Source organism: Ailuropoda melanoleuca, chromosome 2 (assembly GCF_002007445.2).
Source record: "Ailuropoda melanoleuca isolate Jingjing chromosome 2, ASM200744v2, whole genome shotgun sequence".
NCBI classification, from domain to species: domain Eukaryota; kingdom Metazoa; phylum Chordata; class Mammalia; order Carnivora; family Ursidae; genus Ailuropoda; species Ailuropoda melanoleuca.
In genome coordinates, this window is record NC_048219.1 from 98,352,239 (window position 1) to 98,377,374 (window position 25,136).

Consider the following 25,136-nt stretch of genomic DNA (forward strand, 5'->3'; position numbering starts at 1 on the left):
CATGTTGGTTTAGATAATTAAATATGTTTGGAGCATCTAGATAGTTACTCGAAGTGGGTAGGTTTTCCAGATGTGTCAGTCCTTAGAACTTCTCTCTGTAAAGAAGCCCAGGCTGAGAGAAGCGAACCTTCTTTCTTTGAATTAGGTAAGTTCATGGAGCTCAGTGACTAGAGCCTTTATTCTGTTTTTAATCCAAAATAAATTATCTTCCTAACAATGCAGGGTATATGAAAATGGCTTTAGTCTTTTATCATCTTATCGGGCCAGTTTGCTAAAGCCATAAAAACTGATCATTTTCTAAAAGAGTTTGATCTTGGATTTCCTGGTGCCAGTTTGCTCTTTGGAAAGCTTTCTTTTCATTTCTTAGGTTTAGGTGTGATTTCAGCTCCATACAAAACCCCACAGCTTTCCGAAACCTTGAGCATAATCAAGTTTTCATGCAAGCCCTCTCCTGTTGTCAGCACGCCAGTCAGCGAGGCCTCGGCGGGGATAGTCCTCACAAACCCCCCCACCCCCCCCCAGCGCGGACAATGTCATGATTACGTTAATGGAATGTGACTGACGTTTTGTGAGTTTTTCTGTCTTCATTAAACTTCTTCACCTTCTCTGAAACCCCTCATGCTGCACACTAGCACGGAGCAGCCGTATCCCTCGACCCAGCATGAGTCAGGGGTGCAGCCGTAATACCAGCTGTGAGAGCAGCCGCGATACGAGCCCCGCTCGGGGCTTTCCTCCACTCGGTGAGTACACGTAGGCGCTGGCTCTCGGAGCAGAGTTCCTTGCCCTGCTCCAAATGCTTGTCCCACAGACCGCCAGGTGGAATGACCTGCTCTCTCCCTCCTCTGCTGTCCTTGTGATCCTTTCTTCTCTCTTTCCTCTTCCTTAGTTACCCTCTGTTGTCCCCCCCCCCACCCTTCTGCATGCTTGAAGTTTGGCCATTTCCAGTTTTTGGAGGAAAAAAACACCACTTCACTCTGTGCCGTTGCCATTTGTGACCACTTGCTGGCAGGCAAGCCCATCTGCGTGGTCGCTTCTAACATAAGGGGATGCTCAGTGAAAGTGAATTGCTTCTTAAAAGTAGAGCAAATCCAAAGTGTTATCTTTTGTCATTGAATTTCGACAATTTGTTTTTAATTGTACCTAATATCAGGCCCTACATGATTCAGTTCAAAGGTGGAGAAAAATAAAATCGTGATAACGTCTACGAAATGAAATGTGCTCCGTTGAGGGGTGATCATTAAAAAGCTGCATGGATGAAGGTATTAGCCATGCTTTTTTGTGAAGTGAGTTGTTTCAGTGCCTCCTCCTAAAGCGAGCCCAGAGTAGCTTTTCGATAAACTGCTTAGGTGTACAGCACAATGCACGACTTCACAATGTTAATTGTTAACTACGCAGATACTTCCATTCTTCCTGCGCTCAATAGGCTATTTAAAGGCAGTGACCTGATGCCCTCCCAGGGTGGAAATTCATGGTGTTTGGTCGCCATAAGGTGGTATATAACCATATCTCAGGCCCCCAGCCAGGTGCCATGTGGAGCTGCTCATCCGCCAGCCTCAGTCTCTCTTACAGCCAGAGGTTGTATTTTCACAGTTTATAGGATTTGAGAAAAACCGACATGTTTGCCTTTTCTTTTTAGTTTGGATAGTCTAAAATGGACATACACCTCTTAGTGCAAATTATTAATCCCTAGAGACCTCTAGAAAGAACACACACTGTCACAAAAAAAATATTTTGTATTCTCCAGTAATTGTGTTTCAGTTCTTTGCCATATTAATTGCTGTAAAACTGTATATTTTCCTTTTGATAAGCCTAGCAGGTGGAAATCATTTTAGAATGTTAGGCCTAGGCCTGAAGTTGTTATATGGAATTATGGTCTGCAGCAGTCTGTTATTTCAACTCTGATTATGTAACTGGTCTTTCAAATATAAAAATATCACTCCAGAAAGTGGACGGTAGATCAGAAACACACAGTCTTAATAGTTGCCTTTCTCTGCTCCTAATGTCATATACTTCTTCCTAATATCCTTTTATCCCATCAGTATCCATAATCAAAATCTAGATATACTTCTTATGACCTGCTGTCCTATATGCAGTTAAAGCCATGCCAGAGGAGTCCCTTGACTTAGTGAGAATAGTCTACCTGATGACCAGGAGATCCCAAGTGGGGTGACTTACCTCGCACACATCAGCTATTCCACAGCAATCTGAAGCATCAGAATAGAATTCTCAACAAATCAGGGGTGGCAATGATGATTTTTTTTTTTTTCCGAATGAACTGGTGATTTTTCCTTTTAAGTTAAGGCTGTGTATCTCTGCATCCTTGCTGACTATTTGGCCTTCTAAACAACCTGTTATATAAGTGAACGATTCAGTCTATTTATTGGTTATTTGGTCTCTTAGGCAATTCTATGTTTTTATTTCATACATGTATTGGTATTTTTGTTTCTGTCCATGGAAGCAGCCTTTGTAATCCAGCATGTGGTCAGTGGACCAGCCAAGGTGTGCTGAATTCTTGAGCTCCTAATTGAACCCTGAGTACTTGAGTGATCTAGTCTGATTTTCACTTTCTTTGGCGAAATGGCTCTGCATAAGTATCTTTCTTGGTGACAACCCAGAATGATGAAATGTACAACAGCTCCTACCAGGACAGAAGATGTGGATGCAGATATTTCCCCTTCCAAACAAACCAGCATTGGCACACATCTTCTGTTGTGGTCAGGGCCATAGTTAACATCTTTTCAGTTAAATTTTTATGCCATGCGCCCTTTGCCTCCTTGGGTTAAATCTGTCCATAAAACTTTTATCCAGTGAGAACAAGAGCGGTGCTTGTGCATTCTGGCACAATCTGAGCAGGCTCAACCCCTCGTGGCTCCTGTTCACCCTCCGGGACAGGTGTTACTGTCATCGCTTTTTTACGGGTGACAGAACAGAGACGTAGGGAGAGTAAGCCACTTTCTCAAGGTCACACAGCTAGGTTGGTGGAGCTATGTTTTGAGTCCAGCCTGACTTCAAAGCATGGCTGCTCCCCTGCCTCATCTGAAAGTTTTGGTAGTTTAGTGCCTTTCATTTGTTCCTCTGATATGTATTAAATGCTTTCTCTCTAGGCTTAAGCACAGAGAAAGTGTCCAGCAATGTTGATCAATTATGATCTCCAGGTTTGGAGTTAGGACCTAGGAATTCATAGATGAGTCCCCGAAGGTGGTCCCCAGGGGAACTCATTGTGCCCTTTAGACAACTGATATTTCCTCCTCCTCATTCAGTTTAATAATTGTTTCTCACCCCTTCTATAAATTAGTGAGATTTTGTGCTGTTAGTGCCCCTTCGGATCAATTTATATAGCCAGCCTTCAGTTTGAAATGGCGTTGTGTGTGTGAAAATAATTATATTTTGGTGATTATATATCGGTTTTGTGTTTGAGTTTTTGTTGCAAAGTTATTTTGGACCATTTTCATGGTATGAATATGTATATGGTTACAGTGACAACTTTTAAGGGAAAGTAAGGGCTCTGCTGTAAATCAGGCTTTGACATAAGTGGGTCCACCTTGGATTCCATTGATGGGTGTTCACTTGAGAACGTGACAAAGGACTCATTACATGACAGATTTACTGTAATAGTCTGTTGAAACAGAACCAAAGGACAACTTTCTAAGGAACCATCAGGTATTGCTTAAGAGCTATTTGCAGTTTAAACTACCAGGATATGATACTGATATGTTGTACAGTAAATGGTATGCTTCACTCTTAAAATGTGTTTTGTCAACTTCCTTATGTAAGGAAAGTGATTATTTTATATCTGTTTTAGAGATTACCAATTTTTTTTTGTGCATCTTGAGTTAGAAATTTTCCGTTTGCAAGCTGGTAAAAATTTGTCCTTGTCGACCAGGTAACCTTTGGTATTTAATACCACTTGTACCACAGATAATGTGCATTTTCATAAAGTGACATGAGCTTAAAAAAATAAAATTACAGGGGCGCCTGGCTGGCTCAGTCGGTAGAGCATGCGACTCTTGATCTCGGGGTCGCGAGTTGGAGCCCCAAATTGGATGTAGAGATTACCTTAAAAAAATCTTTAAAAAATTATATTGAAGAGTTTGAGGTTTGGGTATTTTATGACGAAATGAAAGTGTTCACGTGTACAGGAGACTGCACTCTAGTAGCATGGGTGAAAAGTAGCACTGCTTGATATTACTTTGTTAAACCTTGTGAATTTTCTATGGTAAACCATCATGTTCTTTTCAGAGGAATGACTATAAGCATACCGTCTTTTGGGTTTTTTTCCCCAGAGGTAAGGAAAAGCCCTATATTGCCTGGCACTCTGTTCAGTAAATTCGTATTTTGAACCAAGCCTATTTTACGGTTCTTTCTGAAAGTAATTCTTTCTATATGTGGACGGAGTTTAGCATATAATTCCTCAGATTGCTGAATTAATATGTTTATTATGAATATTTGCTAATAAAGTAATATTTAATGTAGACATATAAATTGGAGTTTACTGGTAACCATCACTGCCACGGCCAGCACCAGCAGCACCGCTACTGTTGCTCCCACCATTTATTCAGTGCCGGCACTGCTTTAAGTGCTCTGTGTCTGATCTCTTGCAACTCTCTCCACTCCCAAGAGGTACGTACCATTTTTAGCACCATTTCCAGCTGAGGAAACTGAGACACAGAGAGATTTCGCGCTTGGCTTCAGGTCCTCCAGCTGGTTGTGATCTAACCAGGATTTGCCCCGAGCGACATTACAGAGCGGTTGTGCATAACCAGAGTACTGCGAATGCCTATACCAAGGAGGCTCCTTAACCTTGTTACAACTGAATTTCCAGCAGCTAATCACTAAGTTCATTGATAATTAGGATATTCGTACAACAGTCAGAGCAAAAATTGGGGGGAACAGAGAATTTCTTTTGTTGAGGCCCTTTCTCGTGATTTCATTCTATTTCTGTTCAGATAACATGATGAACTTCTATGCTTTTTGTTTTTGGTGCATGGTTGCATATGCATCACGTACCGATGAGGCATCTCGTGAGCTGAGTAAATAATCCATTCTACTGCTGTTCCACTCGGTATATGGACGGTGCTCTGTGACTCCTGACGTCCTTCATGTTGCATATTTCCATTACGGCTCATTGAGGCTTCGTGGCGTGAATATAAACCTGGAGTCTGAGCTCAGGTGGTGCCTAAGGAACACCGCAAAGAGTGCCTTTGTCGTGCCTGTGTGTGTGCTAGCCCTGTGAGAGCCAGCAGGCTGCCGTAGCGTTTGGGGATTGGCACGTGCTCTCCATTCATTTCCAGCATCATTTCCTTTCATGAGAAAACATGGCCTCGTGGGGAGCAGTCCGTGCGTTCCCTTTGGACTGTGGCATTTCCTGTCTCGGGTACTTCTGTGTTAATCCTGTGGGTGTTGCCGTTCCTTTTACCTGCAGCCTCTCGACGTCATTCCAGGTCCACTAGTGCCCTCTCCACTGCTGAATCTGTTGGGCAGTCAGGTGAACAAGTGCTAACTGCATGACTTGGCTTCTTCATATGTTCCAGTTTCACACCCATTTTAGCATTTGTTTTCATCAGTGTTGGCTAGCACTTGGCATGTATGCACTTCATATTTGTTTTCCCCAATGTGCTTTGATTTTTTTAAGTTGTTGAATGTTTATGGTTCTGTTAATAGGCTGTAGATGCTTTATAGCCTGTTTGACAACATCATTTCTCCAGTGTTCATGTTTATGTGAAAACAAAACAAAAACACGGGGAGGGGCTTCTTCCCCTCTTCTTACTCCTTCCCTCAGGAGAACAGCCACCCGAAATAGGTATCCTGAAAAGTCCCTGTGGGGAAGGAGGGGGATGGAGGTCACCCAACAGAGTCTTCATTTCTAAAGGCTTTGCCCCCAAAAAGTGTTGATTACTGATGTTAATTTTAGTGTCAGGTTCTAATTACTTGGTGGAGCTGTTTAGTTACTAAATGTTCCAAATTCTAGTGTGCATAATTTCATATGTGTAAATATTTGTCCTAAAACTTTTATAGAAAAACAAGATCACGATTCAGATAATCCGGTCAGGCGACAGGTAGCCTTTGCGGCCTGTGGTCCCCAAATGTTCCATCCCAGCCCGCTTTAATGATATCAGAAATCCCCCGGTTAGCCATTGGGGCAAAAAGTAAGCATACAGAAATGCATCAGTTTGCTGGGTTTAACTGACACTATTTTTATATGCTAACTACAGTTTTCTCACCTGAGTAAGGCATTATGTATTAAATCACGGACTGTTGATGGGGACAACTGTCACCAGTTCACAGAGTTATTTTCTCTGATCTTCCTCTAAGCAAAGAGAACTATGCTTTTTATTATGTACACTCTAATGAGTACAGTCCCCTGAAAACTGGGGGCCAGACAGAGGGCACAGTCACACATATCCATCTCTTGGGAAATGGAGCTTCATAATAACATCAGAGCAGCGAGTGTAGAACAGATTTTGGTCTGGTGAAAACAAAAGCCTTGTAACTTTGCTCGGATCCAGACAAACATTTCCCCTTCAGATTTGAAATTCAAATGATCTACGCTATATATCCCGTGATCTGCAGTCACTGTGTATGACGGAGCTGTGTGCATCTGGGAAGCACAGAATAATTGCATTGTTCTTACAGTTTTAATTTTGTGTCTAAAAAAAGTCAGTATTATCCCTGGAGCGAGAATTGCTGGCATGAGATGTACTTTTTTTTAAAAATTAATTTTCTTAGATTCCGTTTTCTTTAAGTTTATGCTGGGTAATTTTTAAGTGGCTTACAACTGAATTATTTTCATTTTGTTACTCATATATCCCTTACTATCTACCCTTTTTTAATGGAGAAAAGACTTGAGCAAAGATCACGTATAAAATCATATGCACAGCAAATCTCAAATTTACACTTGTTTCATGTCAACTGATAATATATACATATATATAGGGAGAGGAGATCTAGATATAATTGCTTTGTGGTCTCTTAGTTTATATGGCACATTGAATCATCTTTTAGACATAACAGCTGAGACAGCATACAGTATGACCAACAAGTGCATTAAAAAAGGGGATAGTATAACATACTATTTTTTTTCTTTATAAAAATTCATGACTGTATAACGTTTTGGTTAGCAGTGTTTAAATTTTTCCCCCATTTGGTGGTGCTGGAAGGTGTAATTTTTGCAACTGACATTTTAAAAAAGCCAAGTAACACCTCACTTTTATAGTTCTTGTTTTCTGAAGAACTCTTGTTACATATCTTCAGTTTTATATACATCACTTTATAAGAAAGATCAATTCATGTAAAACAGATTTAGCTTTCCTTTTGTTCTAAATGCTTCATTATGAGAATATGGCTAAAAGGGTGTTTTGTTTTGTTTTTGTTTTTTTTGTCCAAACAATGTCTTACTTGTTCACAAAAAGAAAGCATTTTTTATCTTAACATTTTTCTTCAAAGGTTTTTTTTTTTAATACATTAGCTTTTAAATAAGAAATGTTTGCCAGTAAATAGCGTGATACACTTAGGAAGTATAATTTTTATGAACTTTCTCCTGTTAATAGCTTTAACCGCAGCTCTTCTTAAGGAAGGCAGCTCTCCTGACGTAATGGGACTTTTAAAAAGCTAGTCTTCCTTGTCCTTGATCCTTAACAGGCTTAAAAATAATGGAACTGCTAAAATTTATTTTAAATTCTCTGGGTCATATCTATTTTGTTTACATGTTTAGACTATCATTTGAAAATCCTTTGAAAGACTCAGGAAAAACGTATACTAATGTTATCTGAATGATTAATGTTTTGCAGTGAATATGCTAGCTTTTTGTGATGATCATTGAAGAATTTTAATAAACTGATTTTTAAATAACCTTTGATGACACAGACATCATGAACAAATGCCAAAAATTAATTGAGCTCAGTTCATGATAGTCAAACAGTCGTGACACTAATGAAAATTTGCAGGGATCAATCGAATACATTTGTTTCAAATTTTAACTTTTTATTACACATTGCATTAGAACTTTTTTGTCAAACCACGAAGCTTTCTAATTAGTTTGAGCAAACATCAGGGCCACTTGCCTCCAGAGGGAACACTAAATAGATTAAAAGACCCAGCTCACAGCCCAGCTCACTTCTATAATAAGTTCCCCTCTCTCTCTCCCATGTCCACACTTTTCAAAAATAAAACCTCATTAAAGAGCCATTGCAGTTGTTAGGATGCTTTGTGGCATGATAGTATTAAATATGGACCAACTTAACCTCTGCCGCTGGCAAACAAGTCTAGTTAGAACTGCAAGTGCAGGGTAGTTCAGATTGGCTAGAGACGTCCCAGTGCCTCTGTCCAGTAGGTGGGAAGAGGCAGGAGCCCTTGCAAAGAGTTGAGAAAATTTGAATTAAAGTGACATATCTTTCGGTTTTGTTTTTGTTAAATAGACCGGTTTGGGCTTGGCCAGGCAGGAAGAATACCTGGCTCTGTGAATGCCATGCGAGTTTTGAGCACGAGTACAGACCTCGAAGCTGCCGTTGCCGATGCTTTGGTAAGAGTCACAATGTGCACAGAGTCTCTTTGACTTATTCATCCACAGTTTTCTCTGTCCTAACAGAAAATCGTGTCCAAATCAGGGTACTAAATCATCTTGGGCACTCTGTAAAATTGTATAAATACTGGGTAAATTGATATTATTATCACTTTCTCTTTAAGCTCTTATCCCTGTACATCAGTGAAAATTGGCCCTACAGAAAATACTTGCGTCAAGTGTTTCTTCTGTGCTCCTCAGTATCAAGGGAGTTTTGATGACATTGGGCTTCTCTGATGTCATTGGGCTTCTTTTTTTTTTTTTCCTTTTTCTTCATGGTTTTTTTTTTTTTTTCAGCGTTTCCTTTTCTCATTCTCCTGCTTCTATTGCTTTACAGGCTCTGATGGCATAGCCTAAACATATCGTTACAATAGTAGGTAACAGAGTTTGTGGCTTGAGAATCTCGCATTGATTCCATGACCACACTAGTTGTTCCATACGATTTTACCTTTGTTTGTCTTTAAAAGTCATTCTTTAAGGAAACTTTCCTAAATTTTAATGCCCATGAACTCAGAATATAAAGCACTGGTGGAATATGTTTTTGCATCATTACAATGGAGTATCTAAAAAAAAACAACAATATAAAGTGTAGAAGTCCTTCAGTTTGTAGTTATAGCGAAACCCTCTGGTTGAATCAGCTTGTGGTCCAATTGCTTTTTAAAGATGCATTTCAGCTGGTTAGTGACACTGCCTCTAGCATATTCTGGTTGATGTGCTCAGCATTTAAAATAGATCTTCTTTAGAACTCTCTGATCTCTGGCCTTGCTTGTGCTGTTTTAAAATATAGTGTCTCTCTGAGGAAAAATGTATTATAACATCCTGCTTTCAGACCCAGAAGTTTTAAACCCAGCCTTGTTTTTCATCTGATCAAAATGTTGCAGTCCGTGGCTAACCGGGATTCTCACTTTCATCCCGTTTGTGTCGCCCTCACTTATTCTCGCTCAGTCAGATTTCTTTGACAAGTGACTGTGAGCAAGCAGTTTGCCACTCTCCTGATGCTTTTCCTGTAAGCAAGAGCTGCCTGGCCAGCTCTATTCATCAGCCTTCTGTGTACAAAGGCTTTTTTCCTGGCAGGTACTGGTGTTCGGGATAATTGCTCTAACCATGGCTTTGACTTCAGAGTCATGAGCTGGAACAGAACTCTGTGAAGCTATTTTTCCTTCTAAGCTGCAGCACTGAGAATCTGTCTCTTATTTATTCAGAGACCCTATTAGGAGGTCAAAGGGGTGGGAAATGATGGATGTGCAAAACCCATAGTTAAATGGGACTTCCAGTTAAGGCGGGGGAGTTCCCTTGTTCTTTAAAGAACCGTCCAAGGGACTGTGCGCAAAGTTCTGGGAGGCAGAGTCGGACTTGGGAACTTGAGCTTGGGCTTCCCTTGACTCGGGCTTCTCTCTGAGCTCTAGCCCTCAGTCCACTCAAGCTGCCCTTATTACTCTTTGTCCAAGCTGCTTGGCCTCCCCGAGTGACCTGCTGCAGAAGCGAGAGCACAGGAATGGTACACAGTGTTTGCCTCCCAGGGTAGAAATCCGAGGGGCAGACAGAATCTAGCGTAGGAACAGACAGGAGAATTAACGGTGACTTTCGGGATGTACCTCAGTGGTGTGGGAAGAGTTTTAGCATAGCAGGAAGTGTAGCGAGTACTGGAAGGCGTTTCTAGGAGGTGTAGGAAGGGCTAGGAGATGCCATTGTGAAAGCGTTCTTTGTTATTATTCGCTTGATATGAATCGCTTGCTAACCTATATTTTTGGTTTGCTAAGATATGTTTTGCTGTACACTTTTGTTGCAAGAACAATCCCCACATATGCTTCTGACATAATTCTCTATGCTTTTTCCCCATCCTTCAATATTTTCCTGCCTACAGCTGTTAGGAGACTCCAGGAGCAAGGTACCAGTGCTTTTAACTTTTGTTTTACAACTTCATTTTTTTCTGTTGCGAGTATATTTCCTTTAGGAGCTAGTGAAAGCAACAAACCATGTAGTGTAATGTAGAAATTCTGGTCTGAATTATGATTTTGTCGAGTCTAGTGAAGCTGTTGTTAGTGATGGAATCAGTCCCCTCTCTCATCTGTTTTAGTGTTCTGGTTTTTTTTTAATGTCCAGCTCTCCTCCTTCTCTTATCAGTGTTTTATTTTATTAACCCAGTTTGTGTCCACTCTTAATGTCATTACTACTTCATGAGTGAATGTATTCAACATTTTTCGTATTTTACAAGTCAGTTTATATATATATATATACACACACATATATAAATGATGATCCTATAATTTATCATTCTAACAAGGATAGTTCTGAAAGTGAAAGGAAGTGCTGCTTACTCCTAACTCTGCTGTGACAAGAGGCATAAGGCAGAACTGTCCCGAGCAAGTTACGGTGGATGGACAGGCCAGATACTAGAAAATTACATTTGAGAAAGAAAGAAAGAATGAAAGAAAGAAGGAAGGAAGGAAGGAAGGAAGGAAGGAAGGAAAAAAAAAGATGAAAGAAAATTGCATTTGTATGGTTTCAGCCAATTAACTTTTTTTTTCTTTTAGGGAAGATTGTATTTTATCAGTTTAATAGCTGTTGCTATATTATTTATAGGTCTAACTTAACAGTTTATATTCAGGGTAAGAGAAACAAATGAAGGGTCTACAGGAGGCCTATTTGTGTTCGGATAATGTAACCATCCTTTTACTTGGGCTACTCTGTCTCTGACATTTCAGTTTCCAACTTCGTTAAGGAAGCATGGCTATTCCAACAAATTTTCCCAAAGACCCTGCTCAAGATAGATTGCTTTTGATTACGAGGGGCCGGTGGGTACACATACCTGCAGGGTAGCAGGGGCTGAGCCAGGTTAGTTCACACATACTCCCAACAAGCATGTGAGAGTTAGCATTATTTTATTTCAAAAACAGGGAAAGTGAGGCAGGAAGGCGAGGCGCTTTCTGAAGTTCCTCTGCTGGTCAGTGGCGGCAGGACTACCACCCAAGTCCCTCACTGCGAAGTGTACACACCGTACTAGAGACCACACTCTTCCATCTCTGCTATGGATTGCCCTGCCTGTTACTATCCTGACTGGATGTCTGCTTTTCTGTATTTATTTCCCGAATCTGTAAGCACAGGAAAGCACAGTGCGTGCGTGTGTGCGTGCGTGCGTGCGTATCTTTCTACCTTTAACTCTGTGGTTGATTTCGTGTGGTGTGACTCACGGTCATATCACCTTCCCATGTCTTCCTTCATCACCCCCACCTTCGTTGGATCTGACAGAAGAAGCCTGTGAGGAGGAGATACGAGCCGTATGGGATGTACTCTGACGATGACGCCAACAGCGATGCCTCGAGTGTTTGCTCTGAACGCTCATACGGCTCCAGGAATGGTGGCATTCCCCATTATCTGCGGCAGACCGAGGATGTAGCAGAAGTTCTCAACCACTGCGCAAGTTCCAACTGGTCAGAAAGGAAAGAAGGGCTTCTAGGCCTGCAGAACTTACTGAAGAGCCAAAGAACACTGAGGTGAGGACAAGAGGCCAAGGTTGTGAGCTTTTTTCTTTGTTTCTGTATTTCACAAATTTTCTAAAATGAGCACATATCACATATACCAAAAAGTATGTGTTTATACCATATTTCATCAAATCTGAGGCACCGTTGACACATCACTATTTTATATCCCTCTAAGAAGAAATGCTACTTGTTAAACCATGGCAGTACTAATATGTCTTTGATTATAAGCCGAATCCCAAAATTACAGAGATGTTAAAATGTGAAAAATTAGGCAAGTTAGAATCTCTGAAATACAGATATTCTTTGGAGAATTTTTCTAAGATAACTTGTGAGCGTGGATCATTTTATGGTCACACATAGGCTCTGCACAGCTAAGTGAGCTTTGACTAGTGGATCCCTGTGCGGTAAGTGTGCCTGTCCGGTCTGTCTGACTCCACCTTGCCGTATTCGTGCCTGTTGCGTGTTCCCCGAGAGGGCTTGAGAAGTTTTGTCATGTGCCTTCTGAAATGCACGTAGTCTCTGTTGCTCTAGTGAGCTGTTGAACACAAAATGAGGATTTAAAAAAAATGAGGATGGTTTGTTGAGATGATTATTCCTCAAGAATCTGCTTAATTCTGGTGATCCCAGTTTCTTGGTTTTTAGTGTTCATCAAGTATCCATTGAATAATCTCTAGAAATCTATTGATTGGCATTGGTCTCACTAGATCGCGTTGTTAATCATGTTAAAGGATCATTGAACCAACTGTCTCATCTGTACGGAGGGGGGATTACTCAGAGGTGATATGGGGAAGAGATGATGACGCTTATTCAAGCCTTGAAGGAAAAATGGGACTCAGTAGTATAGGTAATGGTCAGAAAGGGCTGAAGGGCACCAACGGGACAGTGTTTGCTTGGTCTTTGCAGTTGGAGGCAGTTGTAGGAAGGCACTGTTCCCTCCTTTAATCCTCCCTGCGGCCGTTTGTTTGATAAGAGATCTAAAGACATCCGAGTACTTTGTAGCAAAATGGAGATTAAAATCCAGGTCTTTCTGACCCCAAAGCACATGGTTTTCCTACACTTCATCCCATTGCCTTCATCTGTGGCAGGTGAAAAAAAGACCTCAAATGAAATGAGCAGGATTTAAAAAAAATTTAGCTCGGGGCTTTGCCACTCCCATGTGTGTGACCTTTGGTAATCACGCTCTGAGATTCAGTTGCCTCATTTTAAGTGGAGCGCCAAACTGTCATGGTTTTATATTTCTACTTAATTTCATCATGAATTAAATAAAATGATTAAAGCTTTGTTATATAAAAATTAGTTTTAAAAGAGCTCTCGCTAATCTCAGTGTTGACTCATTAAATTCTAAGTTCATTCATTCATTTCCATTTTATTCCCTCTAGTCGAGTAGAATTGAAAAGATTGTGTGAGATCTTCACCCGAATGTTTGCTGACCCTCACAGCAAGGTAAGTCTGGCACTCTTGCCTGCCAGTGCCCCCTCTGCATGCCCACGTGAGCTGTATAATACACTACTTAAGAGTGAGAGATACTTCCCCACAGCACAGTTTAGACCTTAGAGATTTAACACCGGTTTCTGCAGTAGTTTATATCTTTTAAAAACAACTCCTTGGGAACTTCAAATGTCCATAAAACTTGGAGTAAATAAGCTAAATAAAGTTTGTTTTAAGAGTTAATGGAAAGAATCAGATGTAGTCATATTCAGATGCTTTTGAGTAACTCCTAGTAGCCAAACAGTGGGCTCGGTGCTAGAATAAATGCAATGCCTTTTTTTTTTTTTTAACTTAACAGAAGTGAAGAAGATAAACAAGTATATGATTATTTTTTTTTGTACCCCCTGCAGAATTTGTACAGGACAAGATAGAAAAATAGAAGCATTTATATAATGGATTTATTGAAAAACCAGGTTAAGCTATTTCTCCAGATAGAATTTTGCTGTCCCCAAGAACTTGCTGGATGGTGGCCACCAGCTGGCGTCTACACTCCCAGGGTCCAAGGAGAGCACTGAGCCTGAGGGGGAGGATCCCTGCAGGGGGGAAAACACCCCTGACTATGACCCAGGCCCTTTCTAGGAGGGGTGCTGTGAGAGGGACCCTTTACAGAACCTTGCTTGGAGTCTAGATTTGAAACAAATACCATTCATTTAGGAGGAATCCTAGTTGGATGCTTTTAGAGAAAGAAAACGGGGGGAATGGTTTATTGGGCAAGTTTAATGGATGGGTAAAGGACAGAAACGGAAGTGCAAAAATTGGTAGAACCTTAAGTCAGCATAACCGAATTTCACATGCTTGGCAGTGCAGGATTTCACGATCTCAGACCACAGTTTTCCTAGTAAAAATGGTCTCTTGTAAGTCTTATGGGGAGAAAGAGACCCGTCATGGCCAGAAAGTCTAGCCAGTTATTGTGACCTCCTTTCCTGCCCTGTCTTTCTCATCGGAGTCCTCAGACATGCTCCATCCAGTCATTCAACACTCATTGAGTACTCACTCTGGGCTAGGGACACAGAAAACAGCACTTGACCACTGTTCTTTGAGATGCTCACAGGAACCCTAGGAGAATGAATGTGGGGCTTCTCTTTTTTTCTGCGGGGGTGGTGGGAGACAGCAGTTCTCCTCAATACTGGTCTTGAAGCATGTCTTAAAATTCCTGTGATGAACCTCACAGCAAGGTTAACATTAACAACATAAGTAGAATCCGAGAAAGGTTGAGTTCTAGGGCCACACAGATATCCAGAGAGATAATTATCATGATTTTTCTCTAAGATAGTGTTTAAAAGCAGAAAGACGGGGGCGCCTGGGTGGCTCACTCAGTTGAGTGTCTGACTCTTGATCTCGGCTCACAGGGTTGTGGGTTGTGGGTTAGGGCCCTGTGTTGGGCTCCATGCTGAGCGTGGAGCCTACTTAAAACAAACAAAAAAAACTAACAAGATTTTAAGCATAAGATTCATAAGAGTTAGAGCATAAGGGACATTAGGTGGTATGGGGCATTGATGAAATTTCTGTTACCTGTCACCTCTAGATTGCTGATTCAGAACCAGAATATGAGGATAAAGAAGGAAATTTGTTTCCATCAGAAGGCTCTTGTACAGTGAGTTTGGAGGTCTCAGTTTAGTTAATATTTGCTAGCTGCCTTTGAGCTAAGCCAGGAATCCCACAGCTGGGGGCTCAGTGAGTTTTCTTCTGAGCTGTCTCACAGGAGACCCCTGGTGGTTAGTAGTTCCTGTGCTAGAACTGAGTACGTATATAATGGCTGGGTTGTCCCAGTAGAGCACGACTCATTAGCCAAGTAGGGGACACAGTGCTACTTATCTCTCTGAAATTGGTTCAAGCATAGTCCACTGTGGACTCTTATCTCACTTTATACAGCATTAATGATTGCACAGTAGCGTGAAAATTATGTGGACTGTATCTTTTATTCTAAGCCATAATTTTTTATAAAGACTATAATGACTTTTATATCTTTTTATATTGTATTACTTTACAATATCTGAATTGGCCTACATAGAAATCTGCAATGCAATGTTTTTTTTCCCTCCTTCATCTTATAACATTACTTGTTGAATGCTAGATAATGGACAGTAATAGTATGGAGTTATGATGGTTAAAAGATTTTTTTTTTTTAAGAGGAAGGAATGAAGAAAGGAAAGAAAGAAGGAAGGGAGAGAAGCTTCCAGAATTAAACTAATACCTTTCAGCAAAGTTAATTTCTCTCAGTACTGAATTTTGAAGGCATACTGAGGGAGGGGAGAGTATCAGAGTATCTGTATACTTTTCTGTAGTCTTTTCAGGTCTTTTAAGAAACTGCATGAAAATGGTATTAATTCACTGTGGACTAACATGGAATTTGTTTTGTTGCATGGCCTGGTTTGCCGTGGAATTCACAACAGAGAGTAAGTTCCGATCCTTTTTCCTTTTTCTATTTTTTTAAAAAATACATTTGTCTTCTCTAATATGACCAGTCCATTTTTAATAGAGACTTTGGAGGAAATTATGAATTACATATGTGAAATATTTGGTTTTCATTTGTGCCTAGGTTTTCAGTATGTTTTTGGAGACTCTTGTGGATTTTATAATAATTCATAAGGATGACTTGCAGGACTGGCTTTTTGTTCTTCTCACACAATTGCTTAAGAAAATGGGAGCAGATTTACTTGGATCTGTGCAAGCAAAAGTTCAGAAGGCTCTAGATGTCACAAGGTGAGATTTTAGAGGCCAGACCACTTTTTCCCCCCAGCTTTTGAGATATAACTGACATACAATGTCATGTAACTTGGAAGTATATAACGTGACGATTTGACATATGTGTATATTGCTAAACGATTACCACAGCGTTAGTTAATACATCCTTCATCTCACATAATTGCCATTCTTTTGTTGTGGTGGTGGTAAGAACATTACAGATCTATTCTCTTAGCAACTTTCAAGTGTATAATACAGCAGTATTGTTAACTGGAATCATCATTCTGTTCTTTAGATCCCCAGAGCTGCTTCATGGTATAACTGGAAGCTTGTACCACTTAACCAGCATCTCCCCATTTTCCCCTCCCCGTACTCCCTGGCAATTTTATGGATTTGGCTTTTGGGAGCAGGCGGCGGCACTGGATTCCACGTATAAGCCAGATCATGCAGTATTTGTGTTTCTCTGTCTGGCTTATTTCACTTAGCATCTCATGCCCTCGGGGTCCATCCATGTTGTCACAAATGGCAGCGTTTTCTTCTTTTTGTGACCAAATAATATTCCTTTTTGTTTTTTATCCATTCTTCTGTTGACAGACACTTAGGTGGTTTTGTATCTTGGCTATTGTAAATAACGCTGCAGTGACCATGAGGTCAGGTATGTCTTCGAGATAGTGGTTTCATTCCCTTTGGATACATACCCAGAAGTGGAATTACTGGATCATATGATGTTTCTGTTTTTAATTTTTTGAGGAACCTGTCCTATTTTCTGTAGTGGCTGCACCAATTGACATTCCCACCCACCGTGCACAAGGGTTCCCTTTTCTCCCCATCTGTGCCAACACTTGTTCTCTCTTGTCTTTTTGATGGTAGCTAGGAGGTGAGAGATGATACCTCATTGTGGTTTTGATTTGCATTTCCCTAATAGTGACGTTGAGCATTCATGTATTTGGCCATTTGGATGTCATCTTTGGGAAGATGTCTCTTCACGTGGGCTAGACCCTGTTGATGTTTCCAAGGCTCTCAAAGGTGGTTTTTTGTCCTTCTCTTTGGTTACCCATGTTTTTGTCATCTGCTTGAATAAGTACTCTCTTCCACAATTTCCACATTCTCTTGTTAACATATTTGTTGAAATGTTCCTGCATTCCATGAGGTGAAATACCCATAACGTCCTTGAGCTGGTATTGCTTTTGTGAACGCGTAAGACAAAAACAAATACAAAGCCTTGCAAATTGATTCTCTTCTCTTTGAAAGACATTTGAGTATTTATTTATATCCTTCTGAAGACCTCAGTATTTTTAATACTTCAGCTGCTTACAAGTCACGCTAGGAATTTTTCTAGCCACGTATGTTGTACCTTTTGTCCAGGTACAATCCCTGTTAGCATTCATTAGCTCAGAGATTGCTGACACAGCATTTGTCACCCTCTGGCTATTATGAACGGAGAGAGAAGATCTGAGGAGGCTCAGGGGTGTGTGAAAAACTGACTGTGTGCTCTCATTGTTGAGCAACCTCTCGTCTATTATCTCTGCAGTTGTAGATCCTTAACATACAAGCACTAGAACTTCAGTGACCTCAGAAGACACTTGGCTGTAATGTCTTCATTATGGTTTGGTGGAAGATAGAAGGTTGTGTGTCAGATCAGTGAATTTTTAAATGAATAAACAAATGACTCCAGAGGAGATAATTACCATCAATATAGTAACTTTTATATGACCCAGTTACTACCCACTGGGCAATTACTGCATATCATAGGATTTCCAAAATGGAATGACCCTTCCTCATTTTATTAATGAGGAAAGAGACTTGACTTGCCCAGGTCACACTTTGTGTTAGTAGCAGGCTGGGGGCTGGGATCCAGGACTGCAGGCTGGGCCGTGGGCAGGTGTCGTCTTTCTTCTCTGGCTCCCTCCGCTAACAGTAGCATACGCTACCCTGCCATCATCCCCCATGCATGTGTCTATTAGATGTCTCTGACTGTGAAACATGCATTTTTTCCTCTACACTCTGATGCCGACTGTTTTCTTTTGGTCCCTGATCCTGTAGGTCTGTATCATCTGTGCTGCTACTGAATTTTATTACCCAAATAGATCCCTTTCGATTTTCACTGAGCTCAGTGTAATATACTGTATTTACAGTAAGCCTGTCAAATGCCATCCCTCCTTTGGTTGAGTAAGTTTAGTGGAATCAGGGAATATACCCACATACCAGTGAATCAGTGGATTTGTAAAGGTTGGAGATTGACTAGAGGGGCGAGGCTGATCCAGCTGATAATAACTGAGTGAAGTAGACGGGAGGGTGATGCGTGGGCTGGGGAGCTTCCATAGAGTGTGGCGGCCATGTTGGCATGTGGGCCCAGTGGTACCAGACTTCTCAAGAAGGGTCAGAAATGTGGATTAAGGCAACACATTTGGGGGGGGGGTTGTTTGTGTTGTGTTGTGTTTTGTTTTGTTTTGTTTTTTAATGACAGTCTGAAAGCCAGACAAAACATTTGTGAGCCAGACTTGGCCTAAAGGTCACTTCTTTAATAGAGGTGAATTTATGAATGGCACAACCATTCAGAGTTTTAGGGATGGCAAGAATGTTAAGGTTTTATTCCTAAACTTTGTTGATTAAGGAAAACCCTCTTGTTATTTTCCTGGATGCCTCTTCCCTTTAAGAATCCTCTTCTGGGTAGATTCTAAGTCTCTAGAACACATTCATCATTCCCATTTCCTCAGCAGCTGAGATGCCTAGCTGTTTAAGCATATTTAGGATCAGTCTGTGAGTACAGGGGGCAGGGCACGGGGGAGGTCTCCATGCTGGCTGTGAGGGGTTCCTGAGGTCTTGGGCCTGATTGCGATCTGCCTGTTTCCTTTCCTTTGGCTGTGCCTAACCGTGGGCACATTTCCAGTTTACACACACCAGTTTATACTTAAGTGGATTCTCCATTCTTCCCTTGCTGCAGAAGAAAAGAGAGGCGTTTTGTGTGTGGTTTTTCGACCTTGTTTCTTTAATTTATAGGGAGTATGAGTCAGAGAGTCCGAAGAAAGCAGTGCATTCACTCAGCCCCGGTTGTAATAGATGTTCGTTTTGCACAGTCTTTCCTGTTAGTGTGGAAGGTCTGTCTGCATTTTCCCACATGGACACCGTTCTGCACTTTTAAACTAAGACTAGTAATTGCAGCACTTGAAGGGAGAGAGCACAGACTTTTGCTAGCCAGGAACCCTCAGGGTTACTCAGTTGTGTCGAAGATGTAAAGTGGCTGCAGAAATGAGCTCAGAAACAGTCCAGAAGTGGAGCAGGAGAGGGGCTCCGAAAGCTCTGGCTTCTGCATATGTATTGTGGCTAGTCTCTTGCTGGTGTCCCATAGGCACTCTGCTGCGGTGACTCCACTGAACAAAGACCATAAGCAATTGTTTAGTGGGACCAAGGAATACAGTGTGATTACCTTAGCAAGGTCAGCGGTAAGCAGCCCAGTCAGATATAAATTCAGATTTGGGAATTGGAAGTGCTTCCCATGAAGCAATATTCAGAAAGGTAACTAGAGAGAAGATGAGCATATCCCCTAGAATGCAGGTAAGAGTCTCTTATTTAGTTTATTGCTTGGTCTTAATTTTTAAAATAGCATAACTCAAAGTAAGTGTAGTGTGTGTTTGGGGACTTGTAGCAAGATTTTCCTGTTTCTGAATTTTCCATATAGTGTGTATTACTCTAATATTTATATAAAATGAAAAGTACAATTAGTAAACTTAGTCAACTAAGGTCAGGCTTGCTTTTGTATAAATTAGACTCATCTGTAATGGTATATTTTCATTACTGATATGGTTTTACATTACTTTTTGTAATAAGTCTTTCTTTAAAACTGAGCACTTTCTTTCCTTCTCTTAAACCTAGGGACTCCTTTCCATTTGATCAACAATTTAACATTTTGATGAGATTTATTGTGGATCAAACTCAAACTCCTAACCTCAAGGTTGGTAACTATCTATCATTACAGTTCAACCTCTAGAAGTCAAATTTGCTTAAAATGTACTTTTTTGTTCATGACTCCTATTTGGCTGTTATGAATAAATCTGCTGTGAGCATCCTTGTACAACTATTTGGGAACGTGTTTCCATTTCTCTTGGTTGAGTACCTAGGAGAAATGTTGTTGGTTTATTGGGTAGGTATGTGTTTAGTTTTATTTTATTTTATTTTTTTTTTAAGATTTTATTTATTTATTGGACAGAGATAGAGACAGCCAGCGAGAGAGGGAACACAAGCAGGGGGAGTGGGAGAGGAAGAAGCAGGCTCATAGCGGAGGAGCCTGATGTGGGGCTCGATCCCGTAACGCCGGGATCACGCCCTGAGCCGAAGGCAGATGCTTAACCGCTGTGCCACCCAGACGCCCCTTAGCTTTATTTTAAACTGCGAAAGTGGTTGTACCATATTATATTCCTATCAGCAGTATAACGGGCGCACCAGTTCCACCTCCTACCAACATTTGGGTATCGTTACCGTTTTTCATAATATTTAAACTAGAAGGCTCTGATGTGTTGAGATAAGGTATCTTATTGAAACGTTTTCAATATTAACATTCTAACACACGAAAATGAATTGTTACATATTTTGGAAAATCATAACTGTAACAACAAGACTGAATTTGAGGGAGGGTGTGTGTTGTGTTAATTTGAATTAGGTCACGTAAATCATCTGTTCTTTAATCCTTAACTTTTGTTGGGGTTTTAGGATAGGCCCAATAAATAATAACCCTCTTCTCCAAAGTGCAAGCCAATTGAGGCATCAGTGGAGAAGTCAGGGCAGAACATCAGCTTGATTGCTGAAAATGCTCCCTTGCAAGACATGGCCGAGGATGTGTAAAAAACAAAATAAAGTACTTTGTGATCAATGACAGAGCTGGAAATCCCGCAGCCTGCCCACAGGGGCTCATGCCCTGCAGGTGTCTTGCCACATATGTGAGGAGAGGAGCGTGCCTTCAGTCTAAAACAGAAGAGGATTGAGCTGTATGCCGCTCTCCCTGTTCCCAAACTTAACCTATCAGTCATTTCATGCTTTTGTCCCTGGTGGACGCCACTCCCTGTGGAAACATAAATCCAGAAGAAAGGAGGGGTCCCCTCAATAAGTATTTACTTTTCTCTGATCAGAATTCCATTCAGAATTCTATTCAAAGGTTCGTAAAATGTACTTAACATTTATAATTATTGGATCTTTCAGGTCAAAGTTGCAATCCTGAAGTACATTGAGTCTCTTGCTCGGCAGATGGACCCAACAGATTTTGTAAACTCCAGTGAGACGAGGCTTGCTGTTTCTAGAATTATAACCTGGACGACAGAACCAAAGAGTTCAGACGTGAGAAAGGTATGTCCAAGAGACCTCAAGTGCAGCTTTAAACACAGACTGTTCTCAGGCATGTGTTAGGAAAAGAAATTTATTTACCTAGAAACTTACAGACCACCCCTACATACCTACATGGGATCCATTCTCACTCTTTTTCTGTGAAAACCAGACTTTGTTCTTGCCCTTATCTTCTCTCTCCGGTCCCACCTCATCCCAGGCTTCTGACATGAAAATGAAAATCGGAAATCATGTATGATAGGTTTGTGGTTTCGTTAGGCATCTATCTTGTTCTTTCCAAATGTGAAAGCACTAGTAGTTTAATGTCTCAGAAGGCCATCGGTTTTCCGTATCTTAAGTTTCGTGACGTGTTCCTTGAGGACAGAATTGAAGATCTAAGGCTGCCCGGCCATGAGGTGCCTCACAGGAAAGTGTGGCTGAAAGTTTGCTAGGATATGAGTTCCTGAGTTTAAAAAGAGCAAGCAATTTTGGATTATATGCCACACTTGGAACACATTCTGTGTGGCATGGGGGCTGAATGAATAGGGGGTAGAATTCAGATTTTGGGGCCACCTGGACACCAAGGTGTTTTGTTTGTTTGTTTGTTTGTTTATATATCAGTGGAAGAGAAGTCTTGGCTACTTTCTTCAGAAGTGGCACATTGAGGGGCATATAACAAAGTAATATACTAGGACACAGAGTACCACCTGTCTCACTAGGTGTACTCTGCGTCAGGACTGTTACAGAGATTAATTATTACATGTGAAACATTGTGTCAGTTCCTGACAAGTTGTAGGCACACAACAAGTGTAAGTTCCTGGGTTTGTCTTCCCCTCTGCCTGTCCATGTCCGTCTGTGCTTGAGTTTCACACGGAGCCATTACTCTTTTATGGTATATAGAACCTGAGTAGCTTTATAAAGTACTCTTTAAAAGCCAGCTTCCTCAGTTCTGCTTTCAGACTGAAAATACTTGATTTTGGTTATTTGTGTATGATCACAAGCCGTGCTTTGTTTCTTCTGTGCCATTTAGACTGACCAGTGGAGTATTTTGGCCTTGAGCAGAGTTGATAATGTGGACCCCTTGGGTCCAGGCAGGAAGAAAGGAGAGGAGGATTCCAGGCATAGCTAGCAGGAGTGGTGTATTTCCACATGCAAATGAACACTTCGCTCCTCCTCTAATGGTGTTCAAAGACGACAGAAGAATTCTCGGAAAGGTTTCTTTGAAAGGGTCACGGGTCATGTAAGTCCTGTGTCCACACTGTATAGTAATAAACTAAGTTGTCCAAGGTCAAAGGAGGAAGGGTAAATCTTACTCAAGCACTCATTCAAAATTATTATCAAAAGAGCATTTCACTGGCAACCTTTAGTTTAGCCATTAAGCCGGTGCCAGGTGAGAGGGACAGTAGGAGGTGGCTGAGTGATCTGGTTGGTACGTAAGCCACAAACAGATACTTCTGCTGTAATTTTCAAAATCACAAGATTGGCCAGTAAATACAGAAACCTTCAGGGCAGCTTTCTATCTTCAGTCATAACGCGTGAGTGTGCGCGTGTGTGTGTCTATGCGTGTTTGTTTTGTAATTGAAGGTTACTTAAATATTCCCTCCTGTAGGGCTGAAACATACTCTAGACTTACATGTTACCATGATTAGGGCCTGCGTGGGAGCAGCTTACTTTCATCGTAACGTCCACTTTCTCTGGACGTGCACATTAGAAATTGGAACTACCATTTATTTTCCTACCTTTTCTAAACAGGATGTTATAGGAACTTTTTTCCTTGAGTTACTTAGCCTTGGGCTCCAATGCACTCAATTTATTTTAATACTAGCTTAAGTCAAATATGGTTAAGATATTAAATTTATTGCTAGAAATCACATGGTTCATTTACTGTTTGATCCTTGACACTTAATTTCAGTCATTTTGGCTCATCCAGTGCTGCTTCACAAAGCCTGGTCTCCACTGGTATTCTGCTTCTGTTCCCTGCTCTCACTTCTTCCCCTTCCCTGTCTTGAGAACTCCTTAACACCTTACCTTCAGACTGAGTTCAAACCCAGGTTCTGGGACAGTAATCCTGATCTTCAGAAAATTTCGAGGGCGTTAGTACATCCATAGTTCTCAGTCCTGGCTGCAGTCAAAATCAACCTCAATTCCTGGGCTCTACCCCAGGTAATTTGACTTAATTGATACAAGGTATGGATAGTGTTTTGTGTCTCACTGGCTCTTGGCTGATTTTTAGTGCACAGAGTTGAGACCCATTGTTTTAGACCATTACCCTGGGGTTGCACCTCAAGACGTACGGACTATCGATGTCGTGTGGGCCTGGTTGCCACTAATTCTCTTGGTCCCAGCCTACGTCTTCAGGATCTTCAGAAGTACAGCTGGACTTGCTGCTCCCCAGTGCCTTCCCACCTCCCTCTGTCCACTCACCCTGTATACTCAGCACCGAGCACAATACCTGTTGGAACACAGTAGACATTCAGTAAATATTTTTAATGACTTAATGAATGACACATGTGCAAAGAGAAATGATCTCATTTTAAGTAGCACGTCGAAGCCGTCATGTCAAAACCATAGTGTTAAAGGCCCCCTGTTTTGACCTCTGTATTAGTTTCCTGTTGGATACCAAATCACCACAGACTTAGCAGCTTGAAACTACACAAATTTATTATGTTGTAATTTCTGAGACATGGTCTCTGGGTCCTCAGCTTTAAGGTCATAACAGACGGAAATCAAGGTGCTGTCTGGGTTTTTGGTCTCATCTGGCTCACTACTGCTCGGCTGAGTTCTGTCCCTTACAGAAGTGGGGCCGAGGTGCTTGTTTTCTTGCTGACTGTCAGCAGGGGTGCTCTCAGAGAGGTTACCTGCCACCCCCTGCCTGCCCCATGGCCCTCTCTACAATGTGACAGTTTGCTTTTTCAGAGCCAGCAGGAGAATAGTTGGGGGAAAAAAATTTCCCCAAACTTCCAGGATTTGATGAAAAACCTTAATCTACACATCTAAGAGTATTAATTTTTTGCCAACAATACTTTTGGGGAGTTTGCAGACATTATAATTCATTCTACAGAATCCTATTTGGGAAGGTATTTTAAGCTGATAGAACTCTTGATTTGTTGTTAACATTTTTAATATTTATTTTGTTTCCCTTCTCATCTCAGCATTTTGGGGTGTTTGATGTTGGAGAGAGAGGGGTGTTTACATATAAGATGTTTTGAAGAGGAGGAAAGAGACACAGCCAAAACTAGAACATGAGCCAGTCAGCAGTGGAGTGTGCTTAGGCCCAAACTGATGGGGACTAGCAGGAAAAGCCCCACCCAGACCTTCATTGGCCCAGTTTATTCCCAAAGTAACCTTGTTGGCGTTAAGGTATGGGAGCCCTGAATTGTTGTGTTGGCCATACTATACCTTTCTGAAGGCACCGTGTTTATGTTAAGATAATGTGGGGCGCCCGGATGGCTCAGTTAAGCATCTGACTCTTGCTTTTGGTTCAGGTTGTGATCTCAGGGTCTTGAGATCGAGCCCCACATTGGGCTCTGAGCTGAGCACGGAGTCTGCTTGAGGTTCTCTCCCTGTCTCAAATAAATAAGTAAATCTTTTTCTTTTTTTTTTTTTTTAAA

The 25,136-nt window shown here is 41.2% G+C and overlaps 1 protein-coding gene across 17 annotated transcripts in view; it reads left to right on the top strand.

The window, feature by feature from the left end:
- Window positions 1-25,136, top strand: part of CLASP1 (cytoplasmic linker associated protein 1) — a 264,159-nt gene that overhangs the window by 189,836 nt on the left and 49,187 nt on the right. For 5 of the 17 annotated variants that reach the window (XM_034654383.1, XM_034654385.1, XM_034654384.1 and 2 more), the window contains 10 exons: window positions 633-740; window positions 8,415-8,518; window positions 10,422-10,445; window positions 11,807-12,051; window positions 13,419-13,482; window positions 15,053-15,121; window positions 15,921-15,923; window positions 16,067-16,230; window positions 20,086-20,164; window positions 21,406-21,549. In XM_034654383.1, the coding sequence (XP_034510274.1) occupies window positions 633-740; window positions 8,415-8,518; window positions 10,422-10,445; window positions 11,807-12,051; window positions 13,419-13,482; window positions 15,053-15,121; window positions 15,921-15,923; window positions 16,067-16,230; window positions 20,086-20,164; window positions 21,406-21,549 (1,004 nt within the window). Of the gene's footprint in view, window positions 1-632; window positions 741-5,422; window positions 5,486-7,511; window positions 7,515-8,414; window positions 8,519-10,421; window positions 10,446-11,806; window positions 12,052-13,418; window positions 13,483-15,052; window positions 15,122-15,920; window positions 15,924-16,066; window positions 16,231-20,085; window positions 20,165-21,405; window positions 21,550-25,136 lie in introns of all 17 variants that reach the window. The other 12 variants (XM_019802323.2, XM_019802324.2, XM_019802326.2 and 9 more) reach the window with 7 other exon arrangements.